This window comes from Neofelis nebulosa, chromosome 8 (genome assembly GCF_028018385.1).
Source record: "Neofelis nebulosa isolate mNeoNeb1 chromosome 8, mNeoNeb1.pri, whole genome shotgun sequence".
In the NCBI taxonomy this organism is placed as follows: domain Eukaryota; kingdom Metazoa; phylum Chordata; class Mammalia; order Carnivora; family Felidae; genus Neofelis; species Neofelis nebulosa.
The window spans coordinates 572,989-599,104 of record NC_080789.1 but is presented as its reverse complement, the minus strand read 5'-3'; the positions used below and the strand labels follow the sequence as shown (position 1 = coordinate 599,104).

The 26,116-nt window shown below is 47.3% G+C and overlaps 1 protein-coding gene across 8 annotated transcripts in view; it reads left to right on the top strand.

The window, feature by feature from the left end:
• The window catches only part of PPP6R2 (protein phosphatase 6 regulatory subunit 2), an 82,703-nt gene that overhangs the window by 38,220 nt on the left and 18,367 nt on the right, over positions 1-26,116 (top strand). For 7 of the 8 annotated variants that reach the window (XR_009265220.1, XM_058740898.1, XM_058740897.1 and 4 more), the window contains exons 3-6: positions 6,316-6,558; positions 14,059-14,245; positions 23,549-23,686; positions 25,084-25,149. Coding sequence is in view for 7 of the 8 variants with exons in the window: in XM_058740898.1 (XP_058596881.1) it covers positions 6,332-6,558; positions 14,059-14,245; positions 23,549-23,686; positions 25,084-25,149 (618 nt within the window). In the remaining variant the exon portion in view is untranslated. Of the gene's footprint in view, positions 1-6,315; positions 6,559-14,035; positions 14,246-23,548; positions 23,687-25,083; positions 25,150-26,116 lie in introns of those variants that run through there. The other variant, XM_058740899.1, reaches the window with a different exon arrangement.

Genomic DNA, 26,116 nt, shown 5'->3' with positions numbered 1-26,116 from the left:
CTCTTCTTTGCAGTCAGAATCCATGAGGGTAAAATGTGCCAGCCACTGTTCTGGAGTCAGCCCTCACAGTAGCTCTGTGAGATGCTCATTATCCCTGGGTTACAGGGGTGGAATCCAAGGCATAAGAGGTCTTATAACTGGCCTCAGGTCATACAGCAGAGCCAGGGCTTTGATCATAAATTAAAACAACAACAACAAAAACCCAATTGATTTGTGGCCAGATGGGTACAGGGTGCATTCTGGATTCTAGTTTTTCTTAGGAACAGTTTCTACCACAGAACGTTTTTTTTCTGGAGAGCTCTGTTCATGGAACTATATGGGCTCATATGGGCAACATTTCTCTTTAGAATCTACCTTCTGTGTGATGGTTATGCTAACCTGTAAAAGTAAATAAAGAATTTCAGGTTCCTTTTGTTTAAATGTTGGATGAGCATCCAGAAGATTTTGGTAACAGTTTGGTTGACATTGCAGATGGACTGTGCAGGGCCTTGTCAGGGTGTGCCAGGGACCCTTGGGCTGTGTTGATACTTTGTGAATACCAGAGACGTCTCAAGCCAGTTCATGAGCCAATTATCTGTCCTAAAGATGCTGTCAGTGGTGGGTCTTTCAGTCATCTAGGGAAGGAAAATTATGACCTTCCATGTAGGTAAGTGCCAACTGACAAGATGCTAGCATCTCTGTGCAGAGTAGTGCACAATTGCTGGGATACCAGAAACCTTTGGAAGCCACATATGTACTGTAATCTGAGTAAGAGTTCCAGAATCAGGGGCACCTGGTTGGCTCAGTCAGTTAAGCATCCGACTCTTGATTTTGGCTCAGGTCATGATCTCATGGTTTGTGGGATTGAGCCCCATGTTGGACTCTGTGCTGACGGGGCAGAGCCTGCTTGGGATTCTCTCTCTCTGCTCCTCCCCATCTTGTGTTCTCCCTCTCAAATAAATAAACTTGAAAAAAGTTATTATTTTTTTGAAGTGAAATGCTATCCTTAATACTGAGATTATGGCTTTCCTTTTTTTTTTTTATATTTAAAAAGTCATTGTTTCCTGCAATTAAGGTAATTATGGGTGATAATTTATCCTTTGCTTTCTTTTCGTTTCTTCCTTTGTGTCTTCACTCTCTCTTCCCTCCCTCCTTGTTTGACCTAGTTGAAAAGTTGGCAACCCTTTGTTGGTTTTCTCTTTTCTTTTCTCCTTTCTTTTTCTTTTCTTTTCTTTTCTTTTCTTTTCTTTTCTTTTCTTTTCTTTTCTTTTCTTTTCTTTTCTTTTCTTTTCTTTTCTTTTCTTTTCTTTTCTTTTCTTTTCTTTTCTTTTCTTTCATCTGTGTATCCATTCTGTGGGAGTGGGGGAGCACGGGAGGGGCAGAGAGAGAAAGAGAGAATCCTAAGCGCTGTCAGTGCAGAGCCAACCCACAAACTGCGAGATTGTGACCTGAACCAAAATCGAGTCAGATGCTCAACTGACTGAGCCCCCAGAACCCCTCCCCCCATTGTTTTTCTAAATTAAAAGAAAAAAAATTTACCTGCCCGCAAAAGCCCAATGTTTTGGAACTATGGAGCTGGGCCAGCTTTTCAGACAGGTCCCTTGTGCTTGGTTCAGTGAATAGGTGACTTGGTACACTTGATTTCTTAAATGCGGTGAGTTCTCAGAAGCCCTTGAATGTCTTACTCTTCTTACAGGGTAGATAACCTTACTAAACTTTCTGTTTTACAATTTAGAAGTAAACAAGTGGATGTTAAATTAGTTTGTTATTTCAAATTATAAATTATAAGTAAGTGGGTAATATGATTTTGGTTTAGTTTTGGTTTTATTTGTTGTACAGATTGTTCTGTTTGTAGTCTGTGATGGAATGCATAATATGTATGACCTGTCCCACCCACAGGGGGACCTGTGGTCCGTGGACTGTTGTGTGCAGACTCCTGTGTTTGCTGTGTTGGCTTCACACAGAGTGCCATCGATGACCCCTTTCCTCAGTGGGGGATAGTGCAGTGGGCACCTCAGTGCCTCTGTGAGTGGACCTGCTGGCGAGACATTGCCTGTGCCCTCATATGGAAAAAACAAGCCAACCTCTCCATGAAGGGGAGCTCCTAGATACCTGGAAGGACTTAATGACAGAGTTAATAATACTGGAGAGATATCTCAGTAGCCTGGGCAGTGACATGGTGATGTCTGGGGAAACTCTAAGGGGGCAGGGTTAAGAGGCAGTCTGGATAAGAGCAAGTGAGCTTGAGTGGATCTGTGTTGAGGCTGAGAGAGAGGCACAGGAGGATCATTGTACTGCTCTCGCTATAGTTAGGCATGCGTGAGATCTCCCAAAACAAGTTAAAAATACAAGAAAACAGGTAAAAACCCCAGCCACGTAGGAACAGTGATGAGGTGCAGATTTGACCTGGGACCTCTGTGGCTCCTGGTTGCTGGGGAACACTGAGCATCCCTACCCGCCTGTGGACTCTGTGAGAGAGAACCGTGCAACTGCTGCGGGGGGGCAGGGGATGCTCTGCAGGGTTCATGGAAGCATGACGTTCTCGGTCCCTCTCTCCCTTTTCTGGGGGTACGCTCCGGGTCCAGGCGGCCTGGCTCCCTCGGCTGTTTTTTTCCTTCAATCTCCATCTCTCCCTACAAGCAGTCATTGTGACGTGTTCATTGGATACCCTGTTCTGTGTCTGTGTTCCTCGGAATGCATGTTGTTGCGGGGTGTGCATATATTTTATTTTACTTTTATTTATTTTTTGGGGGGGGGTCTTTTTAAAAATTTTTATTATTGCATGTAGTTTAAATTAAAGGGGTGGATTGCATTATGGACCTGATTTGTTTCTTATGTTTTCTCGTATAGCACCATCCTTTTAGGAATCCGTGCTGTCGTGTGTCCCTCTAATTTTCAGTCCCTGTGTGTGACTCCCCAGTTTGCTTCCTTCTCTGCCACCTCATCCTTGTGTGGGGTCCTGCCGCTCCTTTGGCATGTGTAGGTAGGAGTGGGATCGCTGGGTGAGCGGGACATAGGTGGTGTCCTGGAGTGCCGTCCTGAGCGCCCCACAGCAGCCGCCTGTCTTCTCTCCTGTCGGGAGTGTGTGAGGCTTTTGCCTCCTGTGCCGCCAGCTCTGCTAATGACCTGGTCGGTCCTGCAGGTGTGGAGTGAGAGTACTTAAGTAATTACTTATTTTCTCAAAGAATCAGTTTTTAGTTAATCTCACTATTAAAATGTCCTATTTCATGGATTCGGGTTATTATATTTATCTGTTCTTTTTCCTTTTCTAATGTTCTTGTCTAACTTTTTTTTAACAACCCATTTTTAATGTTTATGTATTTTTGAGAGAGAAAGAGAGAACATGAGCAGGAGAGGGGCAAAGAGAGAGGGAGACACAGAATCTCGAGCAGGCTTCAGGCTCTGAGCTGTCGGCACAGAGCATGACCGTGGGGCTCGAACTCATGAGCTATGAGATTATGACCTGAGCCAAAGTCGGGCGCTTAACCGACTGAGCCACCCAGGCGCCCCATGTATCTTTATATTTAAAGTAAGCTTTTAATACCCCGAATACAGTTCTTGCTTTTTAAAATCTTATCTATTTCTTTTTTTTAAACATCTTTTAAGGTTATTTATTTAATAGAGCAAGAGAGAGAGACAGACAGACAGAGCACTTGAGTGGGGGAGGTGCAGAGAGAGAGGAAGAAAGAGAATCCCAAGCAGGCTCCGCACTGTCAGCACGGAGCCCGACGGCAGGGCTTGAACTTATGAACCATGAGATCATGACCTGAGCTGAAACCAAGAGTTGGACGCTTAACAGACAGCCACCCAGGCACCCCTATTTCTGTCTTTAATTGAAATTATTCATTTGCATTTAACGCACTTATTGACATGGTTAAGTTTATGTGTGCTGTCTTGCCATTTTTTTCCATTTGTCCTGTTTGTTTTTGTTGCTTATTATTTCTTATTCTTCTTTGTCTTCATCTTTTTGTCTTCTTTTGTATTAATCCTGTCCTTTTTTAGGATCCTGCTTGAAAAACGTGTTCCTTTGCTGAGGGATCATGTGATCCACCCAGCCACTCACCCACTCTGTGGCTGAAAGCGGGTTGCACAGAAGCCGTCTCTAGTTGCCCCTCTTTGGAAGAAAACCTTGGCAGGGTGGGAGTCTCCTGTGGTTCCTCTCTTTCCTTGGATTGTATGTTATTCAAGTGTTTGAGTCGTTCTGCAGGGCATTTGGGAGAGACAGCCATGTTATCCTGAAACTACTGGTAATTATTTCTGCTTTCACAGGGTGTATTGCTTCCACCCACAAATATCCATCTACATTCCTCACAACAGAAATAGGAAGATCTTAGGACCCAGAAGGAAACTAAGTATAGTGTCAGACTGTGGAGTCACTTGCGCTGCAAGTCAGAGGCCCCACTGACAGTGCAGGTGCTGGCCAGAGGGAAGCCCAGGCTGTGCTGTTCCTTAGCTCGGTCTGGCAGGGTGAGTGGGATATTGGCATAGGAGGGACTGAGCACAAGAGCATGTGCAGAAGGATAAAGGTAGGAAAGTGTAGTTTGTGTGGGAAGAAAGACAACGTCCTTGTGGCAAGGGTAGGGTTAGGAAGAAAGCAGGAAGTGCCAGAGGGCCTGGAGGAATGCTGTAAAATGCAGCCTGGTGAGTGGTAGGCATATGGGCAGCAGAGGTTTTGGGGCTGAGTGAGGAACTTGAAAGTGTCTGTGTTTTGAAAAAGTGAGTTGGATGTAGCAAAGGCAAGAGGCTGCAAAGGAAGGAAAGGGGGCTGGCTGGATGTGGTGGAGCCTGCTCCTAGGGCAGCGGGCTTCACACACACAAATTGCAGCTTCTGTGTTGTGTGAGGTCTTTTATTCTTCTGATTAAAGATACTAGAGAAGATAAATCCCATCTCCCGGTACCATAATTTTGCAAACAATCGATGTAACATTGAAGAAGAGATTTTATAATCTCAAAATACAGGTTTAACTTTGTTAAACATAACAGGCTTTATATTTTTCATTTTGTATCAAACAGTGAAAACTTTGTTGCAAACCAGCCTAGGCCCTCAGAGCCTGCCCTATGACACTCACTGAGCAGGACAAACCTTGTGTTGTCTAGGCAAAGACAGCAAGAGCCTGGAGAGGGTGGGTGGTGTGTGATGCAGAGGGATGGCTGGGTCCATAGGGATTTCTCAGGTGGCTGTGGTGTGGGGCCTAGTGTCAGGGGTGTGGATGTGAGGGAGACTGTGGCTTCAAGGATAAGACTGGGTCATTTGGTGGGATGGGTGGTGAAAGGGGGGGCCTGGCTGGGGGACAGCAGAGCTTCTGAGGGTCAAGCAAAGTGAGCTGTCAGGAGTTTGACTTGCTTAGGTTGAGGTCTGCCAGATGTCTGGTGTTCTTTTGTGAGATGGTGAGTCAGGCATGGGCAGGAGAGGAGACACAGGGGAGGCTCAGGAAAACTAAGTTTGTTATACATCCAGTCCTGGAGATAGGAGGTGTGGGCCTCATCCAGAGCCACATGGGGAAACCCCAGGGGGGTCGGGAGGTATAAGACAGGAGTCGGGGAACGCTTAAGCCATGACCTTTATTGGGGTTTCCACAGGAAAGATAAGGCATGGCAGGATGAACAGCTTAGGATCAGCTAGTTTGAATTATTTTGGTGGGCTCTAAGCTGTAGGGGTGGTCCCTAGTTGCCTGGCCCCTGGCTGTGGGATAACGAAGGCAGAGGAAGATTGTCTCCTGGGATGTGTGGGCCCAGAGAGGAGTAGTTGCTCTGGATGGAGTAGATCACAGTGATGCTCTGGCTTGGGCCCCTTGCTGTCTTTAAGAATTGGCTGGTCCTGGGAGGGGCAGCCTGTTCCTAGCCAGAGAGGTTTTTTAAGATGTCAAACATGATATACAGGAAATTAAAAATGTATGCAACTGGGGAGAGATGCCTAGTGTTCACACAGGCGGGGTGGGACCCTGAGGAGGTGGGCTGTAGAGTTGCTAACTTTCTTAGGGTGGAGGGGCATCCCCAGTGCTGACTCATGGGAGACATGGGATGTGCTGGCCTCAGGGAGTGGAGGAAGAGACTAAGAGCACTGAAGGTATGTCCAGCGTTGGGTGGGAAAGGAGAGCAGGGAAGGTGAGCCAGCGAGAGGGAAGCCAGAGAAGGCACAGGCTCAGCGCTGGATGCTGGGGAGCTCTTGCCGGCTTTGGAGCTGGACCCGGCGAGATGTGTTGAGGGCAGCTCCTGGGGAGAGCACCCTCCAGCCCTGGCTTGTGCTGGGGACGGACTCGTTGGACTTTGGTGTAGACTTTCTGAGGGTGGATTCGCACTGCTTGGGGGAAGTGACCCTCAAATCTTTGCTTGCAGCTTCGTGGCCGTCACCATGTTCTGGAAGTTTGACTTGAACACCACGTCCCATGTCGACAAGCTGCTGGATAAGGAGGACGTGACGTTGCGTGAGTTACTGGACGAAGATGACGTCCTACAGGAGTGCAAGGCTCAGAACCAGAAGCTGCTGGGCTTCCTCTGCAGGCAGCAGTGTATGGAGGAGCTGGTGAGCCTCATCACACAGGACCCACCTCTGGACATGGAGGAGAAGGTCCGCTTCAAGTATGTACCGAGGCTCTGACGGGGGCCCAGAGATGGGCAGGGCTGCAGGGAGGGCAGGCAGGGAGCTGGTGGGCAGCATTTGAGGACAGCCAGAGCCAGGGCTTCTGACAAAAAAGCCCACTTTAAACATTTACCCCATCTGAGAAGGAAGGAGGCCACTCCCCATGGGGTCTGTTTTTGTGAGGTTTGAGATTTCTGAATCTCTGTGTGTGTGATTTCTCGTCGTGAGTTGTGCTGAGTTATGCTGTGTTCTGAGTACCTTGAGTGCACATGTGTTGAGGGAAGACTGACCCCATGACAAAGAAGCAGATGGGACTGCACACTGGCGGGAAGTAGGTCCCAGCCTGGTGAGATGGCCTGTCAGGAGGGGTGGGTGGCATCTGACTGCTCGACCATGGGGACTTGGGATCAGAGGAAATAGGCCATGTCGTGAGTAGTACTGACCATTCTCAGAGTTTTTCCTAAAATGTTCCATTCAGCATTTGGCCAGCATGTTAGGAGATGACAGAAGGGCGGTGGTGGTGTGGCTAGGGCTGGGGGTGAGGACAGAGGTGTGTGAATGAGAGTATAGGACAGAGTGGCAGAGCCTGGGACTAAGGACACCGTGGGAATGGGTGCAGACAGGGTACCCCTCGGGTTCCAGTGTCTGTAGACAGCCAGATAGTGGATGGTGGTAAAGTCTTAGGTTGGCTGACTGTGGCCCACAGGTCAAATCCTGTTTTTGTATGGCCTGCGAGCTAAGAATAGTTTTACATTTTCTTTTAATTTTTTTTTCATAAATTTTTTTTTTTTTTTCCAACGTTTTTTTTTTTTATTTATTTTTGGGACAGAGAGAGACAGAGCATGAACGGGGGAGGGGCAGAGAGAGAGGGAGACACAGAATCGGAAACAGGCTCCAGGCTCCGAGCCATCGGCCCAGAGCCTGACGCGGGGCTCGAACTCACGGACCGCGAGATCGTGACCTGGCTGAAGTCGGACGCTTAACCGACTGCGCCACCCAGGCGCCCCTCATAAATTTTTTTTTTAATGTTTATTCTTGAGAGAGGGAGGGAGAGACAGAGTGTGAGCAGGGGAGGGGCAGAGAGAGAGGGAGACACAGAATCAGATGCAGGCTCCAGACTCCAGACTCCAAGCTGTCAGCACAGAGCCCGACGCGGAGCTGGAACCCACAAACCGCGAGATCATGACCTGAGCTGAAGTCAGCACTTAACCAACTGAGTCACCCAGGCACCCTAGAATAGTTTTACATTTTTAAATGGTTGAAAAAATCAAAGGATAATACTTTGTTACACATGAAATTGGTACCACGTTGACATTTCCTTGTCCATGAAGAAAGTCTTGTTGGAAGGCAGCCACACTCAGCCTTTGGTGACTACAAGGGCAGGGTTGGCTAGTTACAACATAGACTGTCTAAAATACTTACTCTCTGTACTTTTACAGAAGTCTTTGTTGACTTTTGTCTTAGGAGAAAAAGAAAGCTGGAGAGGGTGACGAGAAGTGCCTGTGCAGGGGACATTCAATCTAGGGACACCCAGTGAGGGTGGTCTGTCACAGCCTCTGACAGGGAGCCCTGCAAGATACTGGCAGAGGAGAGCCTGAGACAGAGGCAGGGGCTTGTTGGTGAGGAGCCTGCGGGTTTAGAGCTGTGGTGGCCATCTGCAGAAAGTCGGATAGAAGCCGTTGTGCACGGGACATGCCTGGTCAGTGCCCCTTGTCTCAGCGTCCCTGTGGGTGTCCCTCATCCCTTTTACCCTCTTACCCCTAATGTGTCCTGTTTGGTGATAAGTTATAGGGTCTCCCTGTGTAGAGGGCACTGGTGGCAAGATGGGGAGCAGGGGCAGGGCCATGTGTTCCAGATCGGGGCAAAAGGATCTTGGAGTGGCATCAGTGAGCCAGGAGACATTCGTGTTCAGAGTCAGAAAGTCGGGGAGTCAGAAAATTCGTGCCTGAGCACAAAGCCAAGAAAACAAAGCTGTGAGAAAACCATGCCTCTGGGGACTTGGAGAAGTTAGCGAAAGGGACCGAAGTGAGCACGTCAGCTCCACTGTAAGCAGTGTCTGCACAGTCACACGGGGTAGACTAAGCCCTGGGTTTAAGAATTGTGGTTTGATTTTACAGAGAGGGTGAGGGGCAGGGAGCAGGAGAGCTGTGTCTTCATCCTCCGTCGTGGGAGGTTGGTTTGTAACATCTGAGGGTGGCAAATGAAGAAATGCATCTGTATTTTATTTAGAAACACGGAGGTTAACCGCAGGTCTGAGGATGGACACGGGAGGCTGGAGGCTGCTCCGCCTTACAGGCCCTGTCCAACTGTCTGAGTTTGAAAGCAGGTGTACATATCGCTTACATAAAAAAATCAAAAATTAAAAAAATTAAAGTTAATTTGATTAAAAAAATTTTTTTAATGTTTGTTTTTGAGAGACAGAGACACAGACAAAGTGTGAGCAGGGGAGGGCAGAGAGAAAGGGAGACACAGAATCCGCAGCGGGCTCTAGGCTCTGAGCTGTCACCACAGAGCCCGACGTGGGGCTCGAACCCACCAACTGCAGGACCACCACCTGAGCCAAAGTTGGACGCTTAACCGACGAGCCACCAGGTGCCCCAAAGTTAGATTTTAATTAAAATTGAACCAAAATGTCCTCTTTGAGAAAAGGAATAGGATGGATGGATAGATGGATGAGGTGGTAGGTAAGAAAGAAGTAGAGTCAAGATTAGTTTTCGAAGATGGGAAAGGTACAAGTAGGGACGTCGGCCAGGAGTTAGCACACCAGCTCCGAAAGTGCAGAAGACGGGAAGTACTGTGGGCCAGCGGGGCCGCTGTGGCGCTCTGCTCTGATGTGGCGTGAGAGCCGCCACAGACCATACGTGAGTGAGTGAGTCTGGCTCTGCTCCTGTAAAGTTGATGTACAAGAAGCACTGCCTGTGCATCCCAAGGCTCTAGGCAACTGCCCATTGTGGCCGGCCTGATGGGGTCAGCAGCGACGCCTCCTGTGGCCTTCGTGCTTTTGAAGCGCGGGCTTTGCCTGCAGACCTGGCTGAGCAGCATGGCTAGCTGCTTCACCCCTGCATGACTAAAGGCTGGGTTCTGAGGGGACTTTTGTCCACCCAGGGGAGGATGTGTGGGAGCCATGTCTGCTTCAGAGAAGCTGCCCCTGGGTGCCAGTTTGAGGTCAGGCAGCAGCCGCTGTTCCTGCATAAAGCCAGAGTCTGGAGGCAGGTCGGGCTTGTGCAGTAGCCCTGGGCGGAGAGTTCGGCCACTGGGTCCAACCTGAGAGCCATGAGGAGGGCCTGGTCTTTCTCTTGAGGCTCCTGTCCAGTTGGTCTGCTGCGTTCTCAGCCACTTGAGAAATCAGACGAAAGAGCCAGCAGACAGACGTCAAGACAGCACTGCAGTTACTTGCAGAGTGCAGTGGAGAGTGTGTTCCGTAACTCTGGGCAGTGGGCTTCCTTGTTCCAAGTTGCACAGTCAGACCTGCTTGCTGGGTAGGAAACAGGGCTGCAGCAGGATAGCCCTCAGAAAGGACACCCCCCAGAAGACCTTGCAGTGCTACAGTCAGAGCAGGAGAGCTGGCTAAGCCCATTTGCCCGGATCACCCTCCCGCCTGCCCCCGCGGGGCGCAGCAAGTTTTGGCACAGCGGGAGGCGTCTGGAGGGGAGAGGGGTTCCCTCCATCCTCACTCTGAGAACCCAGGCCCACCTTCCGTATTCCGGGACCTCGTCGTCGTCTTTGGTTTCCTTCCTGTGGGGAGTCGTATTCTCTAGCAGCCTCCTGAGGAGTACGATGTGAAGGGCGATGTTTGCAGATGAGGCCTGTTGGTGCGTTGTTCTCTGTTCACGCTTGTTTGAAACTCCCTCTGCCTTAGACTCTGCACAGACGCCATTTTCTGTCCTTTTGAAGACTCCATGGTTGGCTCCTCTTCTGGCCTTGCTGCTGACAAGCCGGACAGATGCAGCAGGACTCCCAGGTTTTCTCTCCTCCAGGGGGCACTTCGGTCCTTGTCTAGTCCCATTGTCCTGGAGTCTCCTGCTACTGTGAGATCACCCCCGGGGTCAGGCAGGGCAGTCCCAGAAGCAGCATCTATAAGCCAGGAGAGTTTTGTAAACAGTCGGCTCAGCTGTGAACAGTGCTGCATATTCGTACCACGGTGAAGCTGGCCCTGGGGTTCTTGTCAGTCCCTGTGCGGGGTACTCCATGGTACCACAGGGCCCTTTCAGTCTAGAAATTCATGGCCTTCCCCACAGGGAAGCTTCTTGTGTTGCTTCTTTTATAATTTTCTCCCTTCCGGTTTTCCCTCTTATCTCATTCTGCAGCTTTTTAAGTTATTTATTTTGAGAGAGAGAAAGAGAGGAGAGGCAGGCAGAAGGAGAGAAAGAGAGAGGGAAAGAGAGAATCCCAAGCAGGCTCTGCACTGTCAGCACAGAGCCTGACACGGGGCTCAATCTCATGAACCAGGACATCATGACCTGAGCCGAAATCAAGAGTGGGATGCTTAGTAACCAGATGAGCCACCCAGGTGCCCCCCCCCCCTTTCTGCAATTTCCAATCAGGTGTTAGATCACCTGAATTAATACTTTTCTTCGTATTTTTGCTCTTAATATCTTGTCTAGGCCTTTTTGTTCTACATCTGAGAAGCTTCTTCAAATTTTATCTTCTTATCCTTTCATTGATTTTTAAAATTTCTATCATATTTATTTATTCATAAAAATTTTTAAATAAGTTTATTTATTTACTTAGAGAAAAAACACCAGGAGGGGAGGGCGGGGGGGGGGGGAGGGGGCGGACAGAGGAACTGAAGTGGGCTCTGTGCTGTTAACACAGAGCCTGATGTAGGGCTCGAGCTCATGATTCATGAGATCATGACCTGAGCCAAAGTTAGGTGCTTAACCGACTGAGCCACCCAGGAGCCCCAGCCCTTATTTCCTTTTAAAAGAGAGACACTTTTTTAAAATAATCTTTTTATTAAGGTTATTTATTTATTTATTTTAAGAGAGAGAGAGAGAGAGAGAGCGAGCGCATGAGCAGGGGAGGGGCAGAGAGAGAGAGAGAGAGAGGGAGACACGGAATCCAAAACAGGTTCCAGGCTCTGAGCTGTCAGCACAGAGCCCGGTGCAGGGCTCTCTATCCCACGAACTGTGAGATCGTGACCAGAGCCAAAATTGAGAGTTGGATGCTTAACTGACTAAGCCCCCCAGGTGCCCTTGGGAATAATTTCTGAGTCCTGTACTGGCAAGAGAGGGTCAGGAAGCCCACTCCTTTCTTGAGCCAGGCCCTCTGCCCTGTCCAGTAGCTGTTGCCTCTGTGTCCAGTGGTTTCCAGTTGGTGCTCCCTCTGTAGCCACCTGAGACTTCGATTCCCTGGTGTGCCACACCAGTCCTCCGGGCCTTGCCAAGGATCATTTCCACTTCTCTTGTCTTTTTTCCTCTGTGTTATTGGAGTAGGAATTTGAGAGGGAATGGCAACAAGCCTGTATATTTGATCTGCCATGCTTAGCTGGAGTTCCTATTCTCTGCATAAATTTTAGAACGAACTAAAGCAGTACTTTATCTCAGTCCCTCCACCTTAGAGGGTCAGTGCCTTATAGCTCAGCTTGCCACATGTGTGCACATTTGCTTGTATGTGGAGACCAGATTGGGACCATTCCTTGTGCTCTGGAAACATCTCCTGAAGGAATAGTCTATACTTTTCTCTGGGACTTGATTCTTTGGTGCCATTGGTACGTCTTCTCTTGTTGTTTGCAGTCTGGTGGGAACCTCTCTGCCTGTGTGATACAAGTCTTGCTCTGGCTTTTAGGGTTGCTGACCTGGCCCTTCTACCCTGTACTCTGAGCAGGCTTTCTCTGACGACCTGCCCCTGGCACCTCTGTGTTCTCTGCCATGCTGGTCTCACAGTGTACGTCCATAGGGCTGAGCCGACTCATTCAACCCTTATAACCATCCCATGAGGTGGGCACTGCTCCTACCCCTCCCTGGGCACTGCCTACACTTCTCCTGGCCTGGGCCTGCCTGCGTATTGAACTAGGACACCTCTTTTTGAATGCCGCATGTCCATCACACCCAGCCTGCCCACACGGCCCTGTTTCTCTGGTCTCTAGAAGGTGCTTTCTCTTCTTGGGGCTGACAAGGAGCACCCGTCTCTTAGCCAGACCTAGATTTCTCAATTTCTTCCCCCTTCCACATGTGGTTGACTACATGACTACACCACTACAGAGTGGTGGCCATACTCTGCCGACTGCTTTCTCCAGGGTCTCAAACCCAGGCCTCACTAGCCAGGCCACAGTGACCACTCTTTGGTTCAGGCCTTTGTTAGGGCTTGTGCAGGTGGCTGCCGGGAGCAGGAGGATCATAGTGACTGACCTTGACCCGGGGCTTACTGTGTGCCAGGCACTGCTCTGTTTTATATTCATCCTTGTGGGGAGGGTGGGCACTTGCACCTCTACATTCAAATGAGAATGACACAGAGAGGTTAGGTGATGTGCCTGAAGCTGCCGAGCTTGCCCTGGGTTGTGCCAGATGTGCTCTAGGGCAGGCAGCTCCATGGGACGATCCCTTGCGTTCCCAGATGTTTCTGGATATGGCTCTAGGCACTGTTACTGGCCCTGCTGTTGTGGGCTGTGTCCTGGATGTGGCAGGTTGTTGGGTAGCTGTGCCCATTGCAGGGCAATGGCAGTGACCCTGCGTCTATCAGGTAAGTCAGGGAGCAGAGTGATGTCACGGTATTACATGTGATGGGATAAAGATTATTTTGTATCTGGTCATTTTTATCAAGTGAATAGTACATCATTTGGTATTGGTACATCAATATTGGTATTTCTTTTTTTTTAAAGTTTATTTATTTTGAGAGAGAGCGCGTGAGAGAGCAAGAGAGCATGCCCAAGTGGGCGAGGGAACAGAGAGAGAGGGAGAGAGAGAATCCCAAGCAGGCTGTGCACTGTCAGCCCAGAGAGACGCAGGGTTTGATCCCACCAACTGTGAGATCATGACCTGAGTCGAAATCAAGAGTTAGACACTTAACCGACTGGAGCCACCCAGGGACCCCTGATGTGGCATTTCTTTAGCCTAGAGACAAGCTGGTTCTGTTTGTTGGTATGCTGGGACAGGAAGGGTATGGAGAGGGAGGGTGCACATGATGGACTTGGTGTCGCTAACTGTGTGGTCACAGGAGGTGAGAGCCCTGGCAGGTGGGTGTAAGGGCAGAGGTTTTGAGAGAGGAGATGCCAAAAGACTCAGAAGGGTTATTTAGAGAGTGCAGTAGAGTCAGAAACTGTGAGATGCCAGAGTGTAGGGTATGAGGAGCAAGAAAAATGCATGTTAAAAGCATTGAGCTTGTAGTAGTCAAAAATGCCAGTTGGTCACAGAATATTCACGTTTTTACTTCGTTCCAAGGTCTGAGTGTTTTGGTCTTACCCATGGACCTGCTTCCTACGAGGCTGGTCGTTTAAGCAGCTTCCTGAGAGCTGGAGAAGTCTAATTTCACCTCCAGTTGCTTGCATTGTGCCCTCTTAGGTATCCAAACACAGCCTGTGAGCTGCTGACATGTGACGTGCCACAGATCAACGACAGACTAGGAGGGGATGAGACTTTGCTGAACCTTCTTTACGACTTCTTGGACCACGAGCCGCCTCTGAATCCTCTGCTCGCCAGTTTTTTCAGCAAGACCATTGGCAACCTCATTGCAAGAAAGACTGAACAGGTGAATAATCCGTCAAGCTTGTGTGGTTTGGGGTGGCTGGCATAGCTGATGCTGACATTTCTTTCTGTCAGCTGTCGCTGTGCAAACTGTATCATTAGGGCTTGGAGAACAGTGTTTCTGACTGTTCTGTGGGACACAGGCGGAGCAGTGTGGGCTGCTGGTGTGAGTTGGAATTTGATGAGGAAAGTGGCTTCCTGAGGATGTTTCTGCAGCCTGGCTCTGGAATAAGCAGCTCTTCCCGCCATCCCTGAGAGCTGCACAGGACTCCAGAGCACGCTGGCATGTCTTGTCCTGACCAGTCACAGGCATGAGGAATAGGGATATACCTGCATCATGACAGGTTCATAGGACGCCCACCTTCTTTTTTTTTTTTTTTTTTTTTTTAATTTAAAAAAAAAAAAATTTTTTTTTTTCAACGTTTTTTATTTATTTTTGGGACAGAGAGAGACAGAGCATGAACAGGGGAGGGTCAGAGAGAGGGAGACACAGAATCGGAAACAGGCTCCAGGCTCCGAGCCATCAGCCCAGAGCCCGACGCGGGGCTCGAACTCACGGACCGCGAGATCGCGACCTGGCTGAAGTCGGACGCTCAACCGACGGCGCCACCCAGGCGCCCCGGACGCCCACCTTCTAAGATCTGCTGCTCTGTTTGTGTGAGTGGCAGGTATCCATGTGTCGAGGACACTTAACTGTTTCAAAGCAAATAAAAGAAAACTTCTAGCATTAGGCTTCTGTAAAAATAGTGAGTGCATTTGTTTCATTAGCTGGAGCATGGTCTCCTTAGGGTGGGTTCTTGCTGCTGCCTGTGCTTCAGGGCCATCAGTGTGGTGGTGTCCTGCCTGCCCCCAGCCTCAGCAGTTAGTTTGGGTTAGTATTCACCTTTTATCCCTTCCTACCATCCCCAGTGGATTATTTCAAAACAAATACTGGATATCATATAATTTTTAATAAATATTATGGTATAGGGGCACCTGGGTGGCTCAGTTGGTTAAGCATCCAACTCTTGGTTTCATCTCAGGTCATGATTTCACGGTTTGTGAATTTGAGCCCCACATCCGGCTCTGCACTGACAGTGTGGAGCCTGCTTGGGATTCTCTCTCTTCCTATCTCTCTGCTCCTCCGTGGCTTGTGCGCGTTCTCTCTCTCTCTCTGTCTCTGTCTCTCTTTCTCTCGCCTCTGTCTCTCTAAACCTTAAAAATTTTTTTAAAAACTAAATATTATGGTGGGGTGCCTGGGTGGTTCAGTCGGCTAAACGCCTGACTCTTGATCTCACCTCAGGTCATGATCTCATGGTTGTGAGATGGAGCCCCACATCGAGCTCCGTGCTGAGACCATGGAGCCTGCTTGGGATTCTCTCTTTCCCCCCCACCTTTCTCTTTGCCCCTCCCCCACTTTCTCTTTCTCTCTTTTTCAAAATAAGAATTTTAAAAAATATTATGGTATATATCTCTAAAATGTAAGGACTTCTGGGGCGTCTCGGGTGGCTCAGTTGGTTAAACGTCTGACTTTGGCTCAGGTCATGATCTCGCGGTTCATGGTTTTGAGCCCCGAGTCGAGCTCTGTGCTGACAGCATGGAGCCTGGAGCCTGTTTTGGATTCTGTGTCTCCGTCTCGCTCTCTGCCCCTCCCCCACAAATGCTCTGTCTTATCTCTGTCTTTCTAACGTTTATTTATTTTTAAGACAGACAGAGCATGAACGGGGGGAGGGTCAGAGAGAGAGGGAGACACAGAATCCGAAGCAGGCTCCAGGTTCCGAGCTGTCAGCACAGAGCCTGACGCGGGGCTCGAACTCACGACCGTGAGATCATGACCTGAGCCGAAGTCAGACGCTCAACCGACTGAGCCACCCAGGCGCCCCAATTATCTCTGTCTTTCAAAAATAAATTAACGTTAAAAACATAATAAAAATAAAATATAAGAACTTTAAGAAATTCTTTTAAACATATCTCTAGGAGGGGACAAGACTTTGCTGAGCAAATTGCATTATCACGTCCCAAAAACATTAACTATAAGTGTTCGGTATCATCACATATCTGGTGAAGGAACAGACCCAAATTTTGTGTGTATGTCTGGGATTCTGAGAAGGTGTGACCTTCAGGGCATACCATCATTCACCGGAAGAAATTGTTGGCATGTTGTAAGTGTTCAGTGGAACATACCTTTCACAGGACCTTAAATCTTAGCTTTGCAAGGGATCTTAGAGGACTACCTCACCTCAGATCTTTTTCTGAACCAGTCAGAGCATAAGTGAAGAGTGGCGGTAATGCAGGTAGTGAGAGAGGCTACTAGCAGTGGCAGTGGTTCTAGGATGCGACAGGGAGTCCCTCACACTAGTGACAGTGCTGCGAGGATTGAGGGCAGGGGGCACTGTGGCCGTCAGGCAGGGAGTGGTAGGGGTGTCCTGTGTCCGTTGGGTGGTGGTGGTGGGGGCGGGGTCCCTGTGGCCATTGGATAGTGAGGGAGTCACTCTGGCCATCGGGTAGTGGGGGGGGGTCACTGGCTGTCAGATAGTCGGGGGTCACTGTGGCTGTCGTGTAGTGGTCGGGGGTGGTCACTGTGGCTTGTGGCTGTTGGCTAGTTGAGGGGTGGTCGCTGGCTGTCGGTAGTGGAGGGGGTCACTGATGGGTAGTGGGGGTCACTGTGGCTCTCGGGTAGTGGTAGAAATTCCAAAGACCTTTCAAGTCTGGCTCTTGCATCTCAGCTCATAATTGTCTGTAGCTTCACAATATTCCTCTGCTACTTTCAGATATTTGCTGAATTTTACTGCTTCTTAACAATATTTCTGTCTTCTTCCCTTGTCCAGTGCATCAAAACAATATGAAATGCACTGTTTAAAGGTATTTCTTATATTGACAAACATGTAGCACGTTTCTATGAATTTAAACAAGACAGAAACACATGAACGGTCTCCTCTAATACTCTAGATCAACCACTGTTGATTATTTAGTTGATGTTCCTCTTTTCCTGTTCTTTTCCTGTAAGACATATTAAATGTATTTTTTTAATGTTTTATTTAGTTTTGAGAGAGAGAGACAGAATATGAGTGGGGGATCGCAGAGAGAGAGGGAGACACAGAATCCGAAGCAGGCTTCAGGCTCTGAGCTGTCAGCAAAGAACCCAACGCGGGGCTCGAACCCACGAACCGCAAGATCATGACCTGAGCTGAAGTCGGATGCTTAACTCACTGAGCCACCCAGGTGCCCCGATTATGTCACACATAAAGAGAAAATAGTTTACAAATCCTGGTGTTTCTTTCACACAGCTTCAACAGTTGTGTGTTTCTGACCAATCTTATTTTTTCTGTTCCCCCATTACCAACCCCCATTCCAGATTATTTTGAAGCAAATCGCAGATATTTTATTATTTTATATGTAAATATTCCCATCTGTGTTTCTACAGGATAAGGACTCTTTACAGTTCTTTATTACTGAGGAGTAGTCCAGATTGTGGATGGACCACAGTTTAACTGTTCATCTTTTGAAGGACATATTAGTTGTTGACACTTTTTGTCTATTACGCATCAGGCTGCTATGAATATTTGCATGTAGTAGTTCCACCTTGTCTGTAGTCAGCCTGGTCCAGAAATAGGTGATCCTTCTCCTGACATAGCATCAGAAGATCAGTAGGAGCCTAATGCCACATCACGTGCCCAGGTCATTCACCTCCCTGCATCTCATCAGATAAGCAGTTTATCATCTCACATTACAGGAGGCAGGGTCAATATAGCACAATAAGATATTTTGAGAGAGAAAGACCACATAACTTTTCACATAACTTTTATTATAGTACGTTATTATAATTGTTCTATTTTATTGTTGTTAATCTCTTATTGTGCATAATTCATAAACTGTTTCATAAGTAAGTATGGATAGGAAGAAACAGTACATATAGAGTTCAGTACTATTCATGGTTTCAGGCATCGATTGGGGGTCTTGGAATGTATCCCCTGTGGATAAAGAGGGATAACTGTCGTTTTTTTGTGTGTGAATTGTTATATTTGAAAAGAATTTCTTGGGGCACTTGGGTGGCTCAGTCTAAGTGTCCAGCTGTTGATCTCACCTCAGGTCTTACTTAATCTCAGGGTCATGAGTTCAAGCCCTGCTTTGGGCTCCACGCCCAGCATGGAGCCTACTTTAAAAAAAAAAAAAAATGAAGTGAATTTCTTATAAACAATACATAGTTATGTGTTTTTATTTGTTCTACTGATCTATCTTTAATTGTCATATTTAGGCCATTTACATTTAATGTAATTATCGATATGTCAGGACTGCCATTTTATTGTACTTTTCTGTTTGTTCTGTTTTTCGTTTCTTTTTCTTGCCCTGGGTGTTAACTTGACCATTAAAAAAATTAAAATTAAAAAAATTTCATTTAAGTTTAAATTTAAAAAAATTTTAAAAATTCCATTTTTGGGGGGTGCCTGGGTGGCTGAGTTGGTTAAGTGTCCAACTTCGGCTCAGGTCATAATCTCATGGTTCATGGGTTTGAGCCCCACATTGGGCTCTGTGCTGACAGCTCAGAGCCTGGAGCCTTCTTCAGATTCTGTGTCTCCCTCTCTTTCTGCCCCTCCCCCACTTCACACTCTGTCTTTCTCTCTAAATAATAAATAAACATTAAAAAAAATTTTTTTAAATACTCCATTTTGATCTACCTGTAGTGTTTTCTCATGTGTCTCTGTGTAGATTTTTAGTGATTCCTTTAGGTGTTACCACATGACTAGGACATGCATGTGGTTTGAATGGATACAGTGAATGAAAGTGGTTGAGCCAGCAGAGTTTACCAGTTCCTTTTGCTTGCTAACCCTGAATATTATCATTCTTTTCTTCTAGCTGTTGTGGTGGGTATATGTAATATAGTGTTGTGATCTTAATTTGTGATCTCCCCGGTGACTAATAAGGATATATACCTTTTCATATATTAATTGGCCATTTGGGTACTGTCTTTTGGGAAGTCTCTTGCCCATTTTCTGTTGGGCTGTCTCTTCTTTTTGATTTGCAGGAATGTTCTGTTTTCATGGATATAGTCCTTTGTTGACTTTGTGTTGCAAGCATCTTTTTCACTCTGGCTAGCTGCACCCACACCCCTTAGTATTAGTGGTATTTTAATGAGCAAAGGTTCAGATTTTTATGTTGTTCGGCTTTTTTTTTTTTTTTTTTTTTTAATTTATGGTTGGTGGGTTTTTTTGTTGTTAAGAAACCTCTCTACCACAGTCACAAAAATCTTCTGTATTTTTTTTTAGAAGTTTTATTGTTTTACCTTTCACATTTCCATCTATAATTTACTTAACTGATTCTTTTTTTTTTTTTTTAAGTTTATTTATTTTGAGAAAGAGAGCACAAGATGGGGAGGGGCAAAGATACAGAGAGAGAGAGAATCCCAAGCAGGCTCCGCACTGAGCCCAGCACAGGGCTTGATCTCACAGCTGTGAAATCACGACCTGAGCAGAAGTCAAGAGTTGGGTGCTTAACTGACCGAGCCACCCAAGCACCCTGAAATTGATTCTTGTAAATGATGTACAGTTGAAGGTTTTTTTTGTTTTTGGTTTTTAAATACGGATGTCCAGTTAGCTCAGCAGCATTTATTGGTAAGGCCCTTCTCTCTCAGTTGCTTTACAATAATGCCCCCCCCCCCCCCCATCATAAGTCAGGGGCTCACATATTGTGTGTCTGTTTCTGGACTTTGCTCTGTTGTCCTGTTTGTAATTGCACTGATGCAATACTGTCCTAATTCCCGTAGTTTTATAAGTCTTGGTATTTGATAATTAGTCCTCTCACTTTGTTTTTCTTCAGTATTTCTTTTTACTAATTTTTGCCTTTTGCATTATTTTAGAATGAACAACTTTATTTTTTTTTTTTTATTTTTATTTAAAAAAAAATTTTTTTTTCAACGTTTTTTATTTATTTTTGGACAGAGAGAGACACAGCATGAACGGGGGAGGGGCAGAGAGAGAGGGAGACACAGAATCGGAAACAGGCTCCAGGCTCCGAGCCATCAGCCCAGAGCCTGACGCGGGGCTCGAACTCACGGACCGCGAGATCGTGACCTGGCTGAATCGGACGCTTAACCGACTGCGCCACCCAGGCGCCCCTAGAATGAACAACTTTAAAAAAAAAGTCTATTTATTTTGAGAGAGCAAGAGTGTGAATGGGAGAGGGGCAGAGAAAGAAGGAGAGAGAGAATCTCAAGCAGGCTATACTGTTAAACTCACAAACCGTGAGATCATGACTTGAGCCAAAATCAAGAGTTAGATGTTTAACCAGCTGAGCCATCCAGGTGCCCCTAGAATGAACAGCTTTTGGACTGAGGGTCAGTTTCCACATTCTCCCCAGCCCTCCTCTCCCAAGAAAACCTACCAAAATTTTTATTAGGCTTACATTGGCTCTAGATTGGGGTTGGCAAATTATGGCCCACAGGCCAAATCCAACCTGCCACCTATTTTTGAAATGAAATTTGACTGAAACACATCCATTCTTACATATTGTCTATGGCTGTTTTCGTGCTACAGTGACAAAGCTGAGTAGTTAGGGCTTATTTGATTTCTCTTGGTAACATGTTATAATTCTCTGTGTAGTGGTCTTACACATGTTTCATCAGGTTTATTCTTAGGTAGTTGGTATTTTCATATTATTCTAAATAATATCTTTTTTATCAAAATGTTTTACTAAGGTAATTGTGGATTCACTTGGCAGTTGTATAAGGTAATTTGAAGAGGTGCTTTGTATACTTTGCCCAGTTTTGTCAATGGTGACATTTTGCAAAACAGTAGTAGAACATTACTGGCAGGATATTGACATTCATACAGTCCACTGATCTTATTCAGATTTGTTCACTTTTGCTTATAGCTGTGTGTGTGTGTGTGTGTCTGTGTGTATTAAGTTTGGTACTGTTTATCACCTATATAGGTTTACTTATCCATTATCAAAGTCAGGATACTGAACACTTTCAAAACCACAAGGATCCTTCATGTTGCCCTTTTATAGCTACTTCCATCTTCCTTCACCTCTACCCCTTCACCTATCCCTAGCCTCTGGCACTAATCTGTTTCCATTTCTAAAATTGTGTTATTTCAAAATGTTATTTAAATTAAAGCATACAATATGTAGTCTTTGGGGACTAGTTTTTTCCAGCATAATTCACTATAGATTCATCCAGGTCGTTGTGTGTTTCCATAGTACATTCCTTGTTATTGCCAAGCAGTGTTCTGTGGGGCAGGTGGACCACGTGTTTCTCCAGTCACACGTTCAAGTATAGCGAGGCTGATTCCAGTTTTTGGTGATTATCAGTAAAGCTGCTATTCTAATAACTTATCTGTCATTTTGTTTTATCCATGTACAGGATCATGTCATCTCTGATTGATGACAGTTTTATTTTGTCGTTTACAATTCTTATACCTTTTATCTCTTTTTCTTGCCTTATTGCATTGGCTAGAACCTTTAGTACAGTGTTGAATCAAACTGGTGATAGTGGGTCTCCTTGTTTTATTACATCAGAAGGAAAGCTTTCAACATTTCATAGTTAAGTATGAAGTATATTATGAGTTTTTTATAGATTTTTTTTGTTTTAATCAGAGTTAAGGGAATTTTCTTTATTCCTAGTCTTTTTATAACATTAATGGTTGTTGAAACTTATCAGATGTCTTTATTGAGTTGATCATATGATTTTTCTTCTCTATTCTGTTAATTCATAAATCCTGCCCATTGGTTTTCTAATGTTAAGCTAGCATTGGTTTCATGGTATTACCTCACCCATTTGGTTGTGGTACATTATGCTTTCTTTCATGTGTTGAAGTTTTGCATCTGTGATCATCAGTGAGATTGGCTTATAATTTGCCTATCTTACAATGTCCTTATCAGGTGTTTAGATTTTTTTTAACATTTATTTTTGAGAGACTGAGAGAGACAGAGCATGAACAGGGGAGGGGCAGAGAGAGAGGGAGACACAGAATCTGAAGCAGGCTCCAGGCTCTGAGCTGTCAGCACAGAGCCCAACGCAGGGCTTAAACCCATGAACCGTGAGATCATGACCTGAGCCAAAGTCAGACGCTTAACCAAGTGAGCCACCCAGGTGCTCCCTATATCAGGTGTTTAGAATCAAAGTTTTATGTTCTTATATAATGATATGGGGCATATTCTCTCATTTTATGTTTCCTGGAAGAGTGTATGTAAGATTAGAAATTATTTTTCTTTAAATACTGGGTAGAATTTACTAGAAAGTCATTAGAGCTTGGAGTTTTCTATATGAGGAGGCTTTTAATTATAGATTTTGTTTCTTTTGATGCTCCTAGAACTATTCAGATTTTCTATTCCTTTTTGTCAGTTTGAGATGAGTGTGTTTTTCAAGGAAATTTTTCATTTTTTCTAAATTTACATAAATTGTCACGAAATCGTTTCTACTAACCCTATCCTGGTGATAACCCATGGGCTCTGTCCTGATGCACCTTGTTTCATTCCTGATGTTGTTCTTGGCGCCTTCTCTAGGGGTGTGTACTCATTCTCCTTACAGAGCCTCCTTCCCTTCTCCTCTTTTCCTTCTTCCCCCTCCTCTTCTTCGCATCTCAGCATGAGTATGGCTGGGGTCCTTCAGCGAGGTGGGCCTTCTCTGTGCCCCCCCTATCTCCATTAGAAGCCTGGGTCCACCTCGGTGACCTGCATGTTGTAGGCACTTAATCTCTGGCTGAGCTGAGCTGAGCTCGTCGACGTGCGATTGAGAAGGACTTACCCAGGCTTCTCCACCTCCATCTCCACTCTCACCTGCGGCCCACCCCCATGCCCGGCTGTCCACATCCTGGTGGCACTGGTCGCCAGCCGGCCATGCATCGCCGCCTTTTCCTTTGTAGAACCTTAGTCCTCTTTCCCTCCCGGGCTGCGGCCTGTCAGTGACTGGCTGTCTCGTGTGCTCTGTGCTGTCGGGTTGCGTCCCAGGTCTGGGGGTTGCAGCGACGACGTGACTCTGCTCCGGTCTGTTCACACTGGTTATTCCTGTTGGGAGAACTTGAGGCAGTACTGAATGAGCAGTACTGAATGGCTACTGTGCTATCTGAGGATATTTGTGTCATCAGAGCATAAAGCCTCAAACCGTGCAGCTCTCCATTAGCTGGGGATCTTCATAGGCCCCCACCACTGCCACATAGACTTCCCTGTGTTCAGGTCTCTGCCTGTCCTTGGAAAGGTCTGTCTTACAACTTTTTCTGGGTCTCCATAATTTCTGCTCAGTGTAATTGAAAATTAATCTTTCTCATGAGAGTTCTTGGGGGAAGCATTTCATGGGTGTCAGGCTTATCACGCACAGTGTGTTTGATTTCAGGTGATTCTGTTCTTGAAGAAGAAGGACAGGTTCGTCAGCCTGGTGTTGCAGCACATCGGCACCTCGGCCCTCATGGACCTGCTGCTGCGCCTTGTCAGCTGCGTGGAGCCTGCCGGGCTCCGGCAGGAAGTCCTGCATGTGAGTGTGTGGGCCCCTCCTCTCTGGAGCCCTCTCCCTGTCGGCTGAGTGCAGGCCGAGTGCATGGTGAGGGCCTGCCTCAGGGAGGCCAGAGTTGGGTGAAGGCGCTCAGAGACCACTGGAGGGCCAGTACCTCCAGCCTTCCACCCGCCATGATTTTCTCCCTGTGGGGCCATCATGGGTTCTTGGCAGGGCTTGTATTTTGAGGCTGGGTCTGCAGTCTGTACCTTTTCTGCTGTACTGCCTCAGTCTGTTGAGAAACAAAGAGCAGAGTGTTCCTTTTCCTCCTGACACTCTCTGGGCTCCTTCTCTGTGAAAGGAAGAAAAGGACTTTCCTCACCACCCCCCAGACCCTAGTGTCCCCATGGCCTCAGAGCAGGGGCTCTGTCAGGTCCTGGCTCTATTATCTGGCACCTACCTATGAAGAAGGCACCAGCTGACAAGGATTCTTTGCAGAGAAATCACAGAGACCTGAGCAGGCCTGTGTTTTGACCTGGAGTCTGTGCACGTGTCTGTCCTGACAGGCTCGCAGCCTGATGAGCTGCTCATAACTCCCTGAGGGCTTTCCCGGAAAAGAGGAGGATTCTCTTTCCCAGAAAAGAGGAGGAGTCTCAGAGGAGCCAGGAAATGAGTGCGGGATAAACTGTTCACTGTTGTTTGGCAGGTTTTGTCTGTGATGGAATTTAAAGTAAAGGCCTGGGCCTTCTTGCTCATTTTCCAGCTCCTGGGACCCAGTAACAGTTGTCATCAGGGTAGCCGTTCTCACGTTTAGGTTCGTTATGGAGCAGCCTCCCACGAAGAGTCAGTCATAAATAGCTAACGTTAGGCAGTGAGACACAGCATGAATGTCAGCTGTTGTTAATGGCGGAAAGCCCACATTAACTTCATGTTAGCAACCGCGGGGGCAGATCTCCCAGTTTTGGATAAGGAAACTCACTGGTCTTCCCTGGGTCCCCACCACCTTTGGGCCTCAAATAGTGTTGGGCATTGTAGTCCTCACAGCATTCAGGCACCGGCACCAGACCTCTTTGCTTCTCCCGACCTTGGAAAGGCCCTGACACAGCAGAGAGCAGAGCGTCCATGTGCAGCCAGGCTGTGCACCGGGGCAGCCCTGTTGGTGCCTGGGTGGCTCTGGGCTCCAGCTCATTCTGTCTTCCGAGACACCCTGAGGACAGTATGTTTAGGCGTCTGGACCACTGGTCCCTTCTTTGTGGAGTTCAGGTCTCTCCAGAATTTGGTCACCGCTTGTTCTTTCTGGGTCTGGGTGGACACATACGTTGGACAGAGAATCTCTATGCCTGGAACCTGGCACGTGGATTTCTTCTGCACTGACGGACTTTCCTTCTCTTTAGTTAGATGTGAACAGCGTCATTGGCAGGCCTCTTTTTCCCTTTCAGTGGCTTAATGAAGAGAAGATCATCCAGAGGCTGGTGGAGCTGATCCACCCAAGTCAGGATGAAGAGGTGAGTATGGCTCCCACAGAGCCCACCTTCCGCAGAGCCGCTCACTCGGGGCTACTAAAGAACGCTCTCTGCCGCCGAGGGCAAGAGTTACATACTTTTCTTCCTTCAATCAAGCACAGACTTGCAGACTATGTCTTTGTACTAAAAAAAGTAATACGTACATATTATAAAAAACAATTTGACCAGAATTGTATTAGTGATCGCATCTCTGGCTGAGTAACAAATTATCCCAAAACTTAGTTGTTTATAAGAACAAGTATTTTTTAAATTTCTCTTTCTATGAGTCAGGGACCTGGACACGGCTTAGTGGGTCCTCTGCCCAGGGTCTCTTACAAGACTGTGGTCATCTCAGGACTCAGCTGGGGGAGGCCCTGCCTCCAGGGTCACCAGTGGCTCAACAGGACTCCGCTCCTTGAGGGCCGTGGACCTGTCCACGGGGCAGCTCACAACGTGCTGCTGGCCTCCCTTGGAGTGAGCAAGACGGAAGTTCTTCTTCTGCAGTCTTAGAAGGGACAGTCCGCACTGTGGCTGTACTCTGCTCTCTAGAAGTGAGTGGCTGAGGAGGTGGGGTTTACGAGGGCGTAAAGCCTCTGGGAGGGAGGCCCCCACCGCCAGTGTGGAAGCATGTAGGGTGGCAGTGGGGCTTCCTCTTGGCCCCCTGCCTGCTCCCTGCAGTGAACACTGTTGAAGAATTTGGGGTGTATTTTTTCCGTGCATGACAAAAGTAAACAGACACACTGCCCTCAGCAGTTTGAGAACAGTGGTGCCGACCTGTGTCTGAGCCTGTGCTGTGGCCTGGCCACACTGTTCTCTGTTCCTCTCCGCCCACGGGGCCGTCACACAGCCGGGTGAGGGTGCCTATGCTCCATACTGAGGAGGGCGGGTGCCCCTCCACCAGTGTGAGCACCACAGGCCGACTGGCCTGTTCCTGGCCCAGACGCAGGGGTGAGGCCACAGGGACCACCTG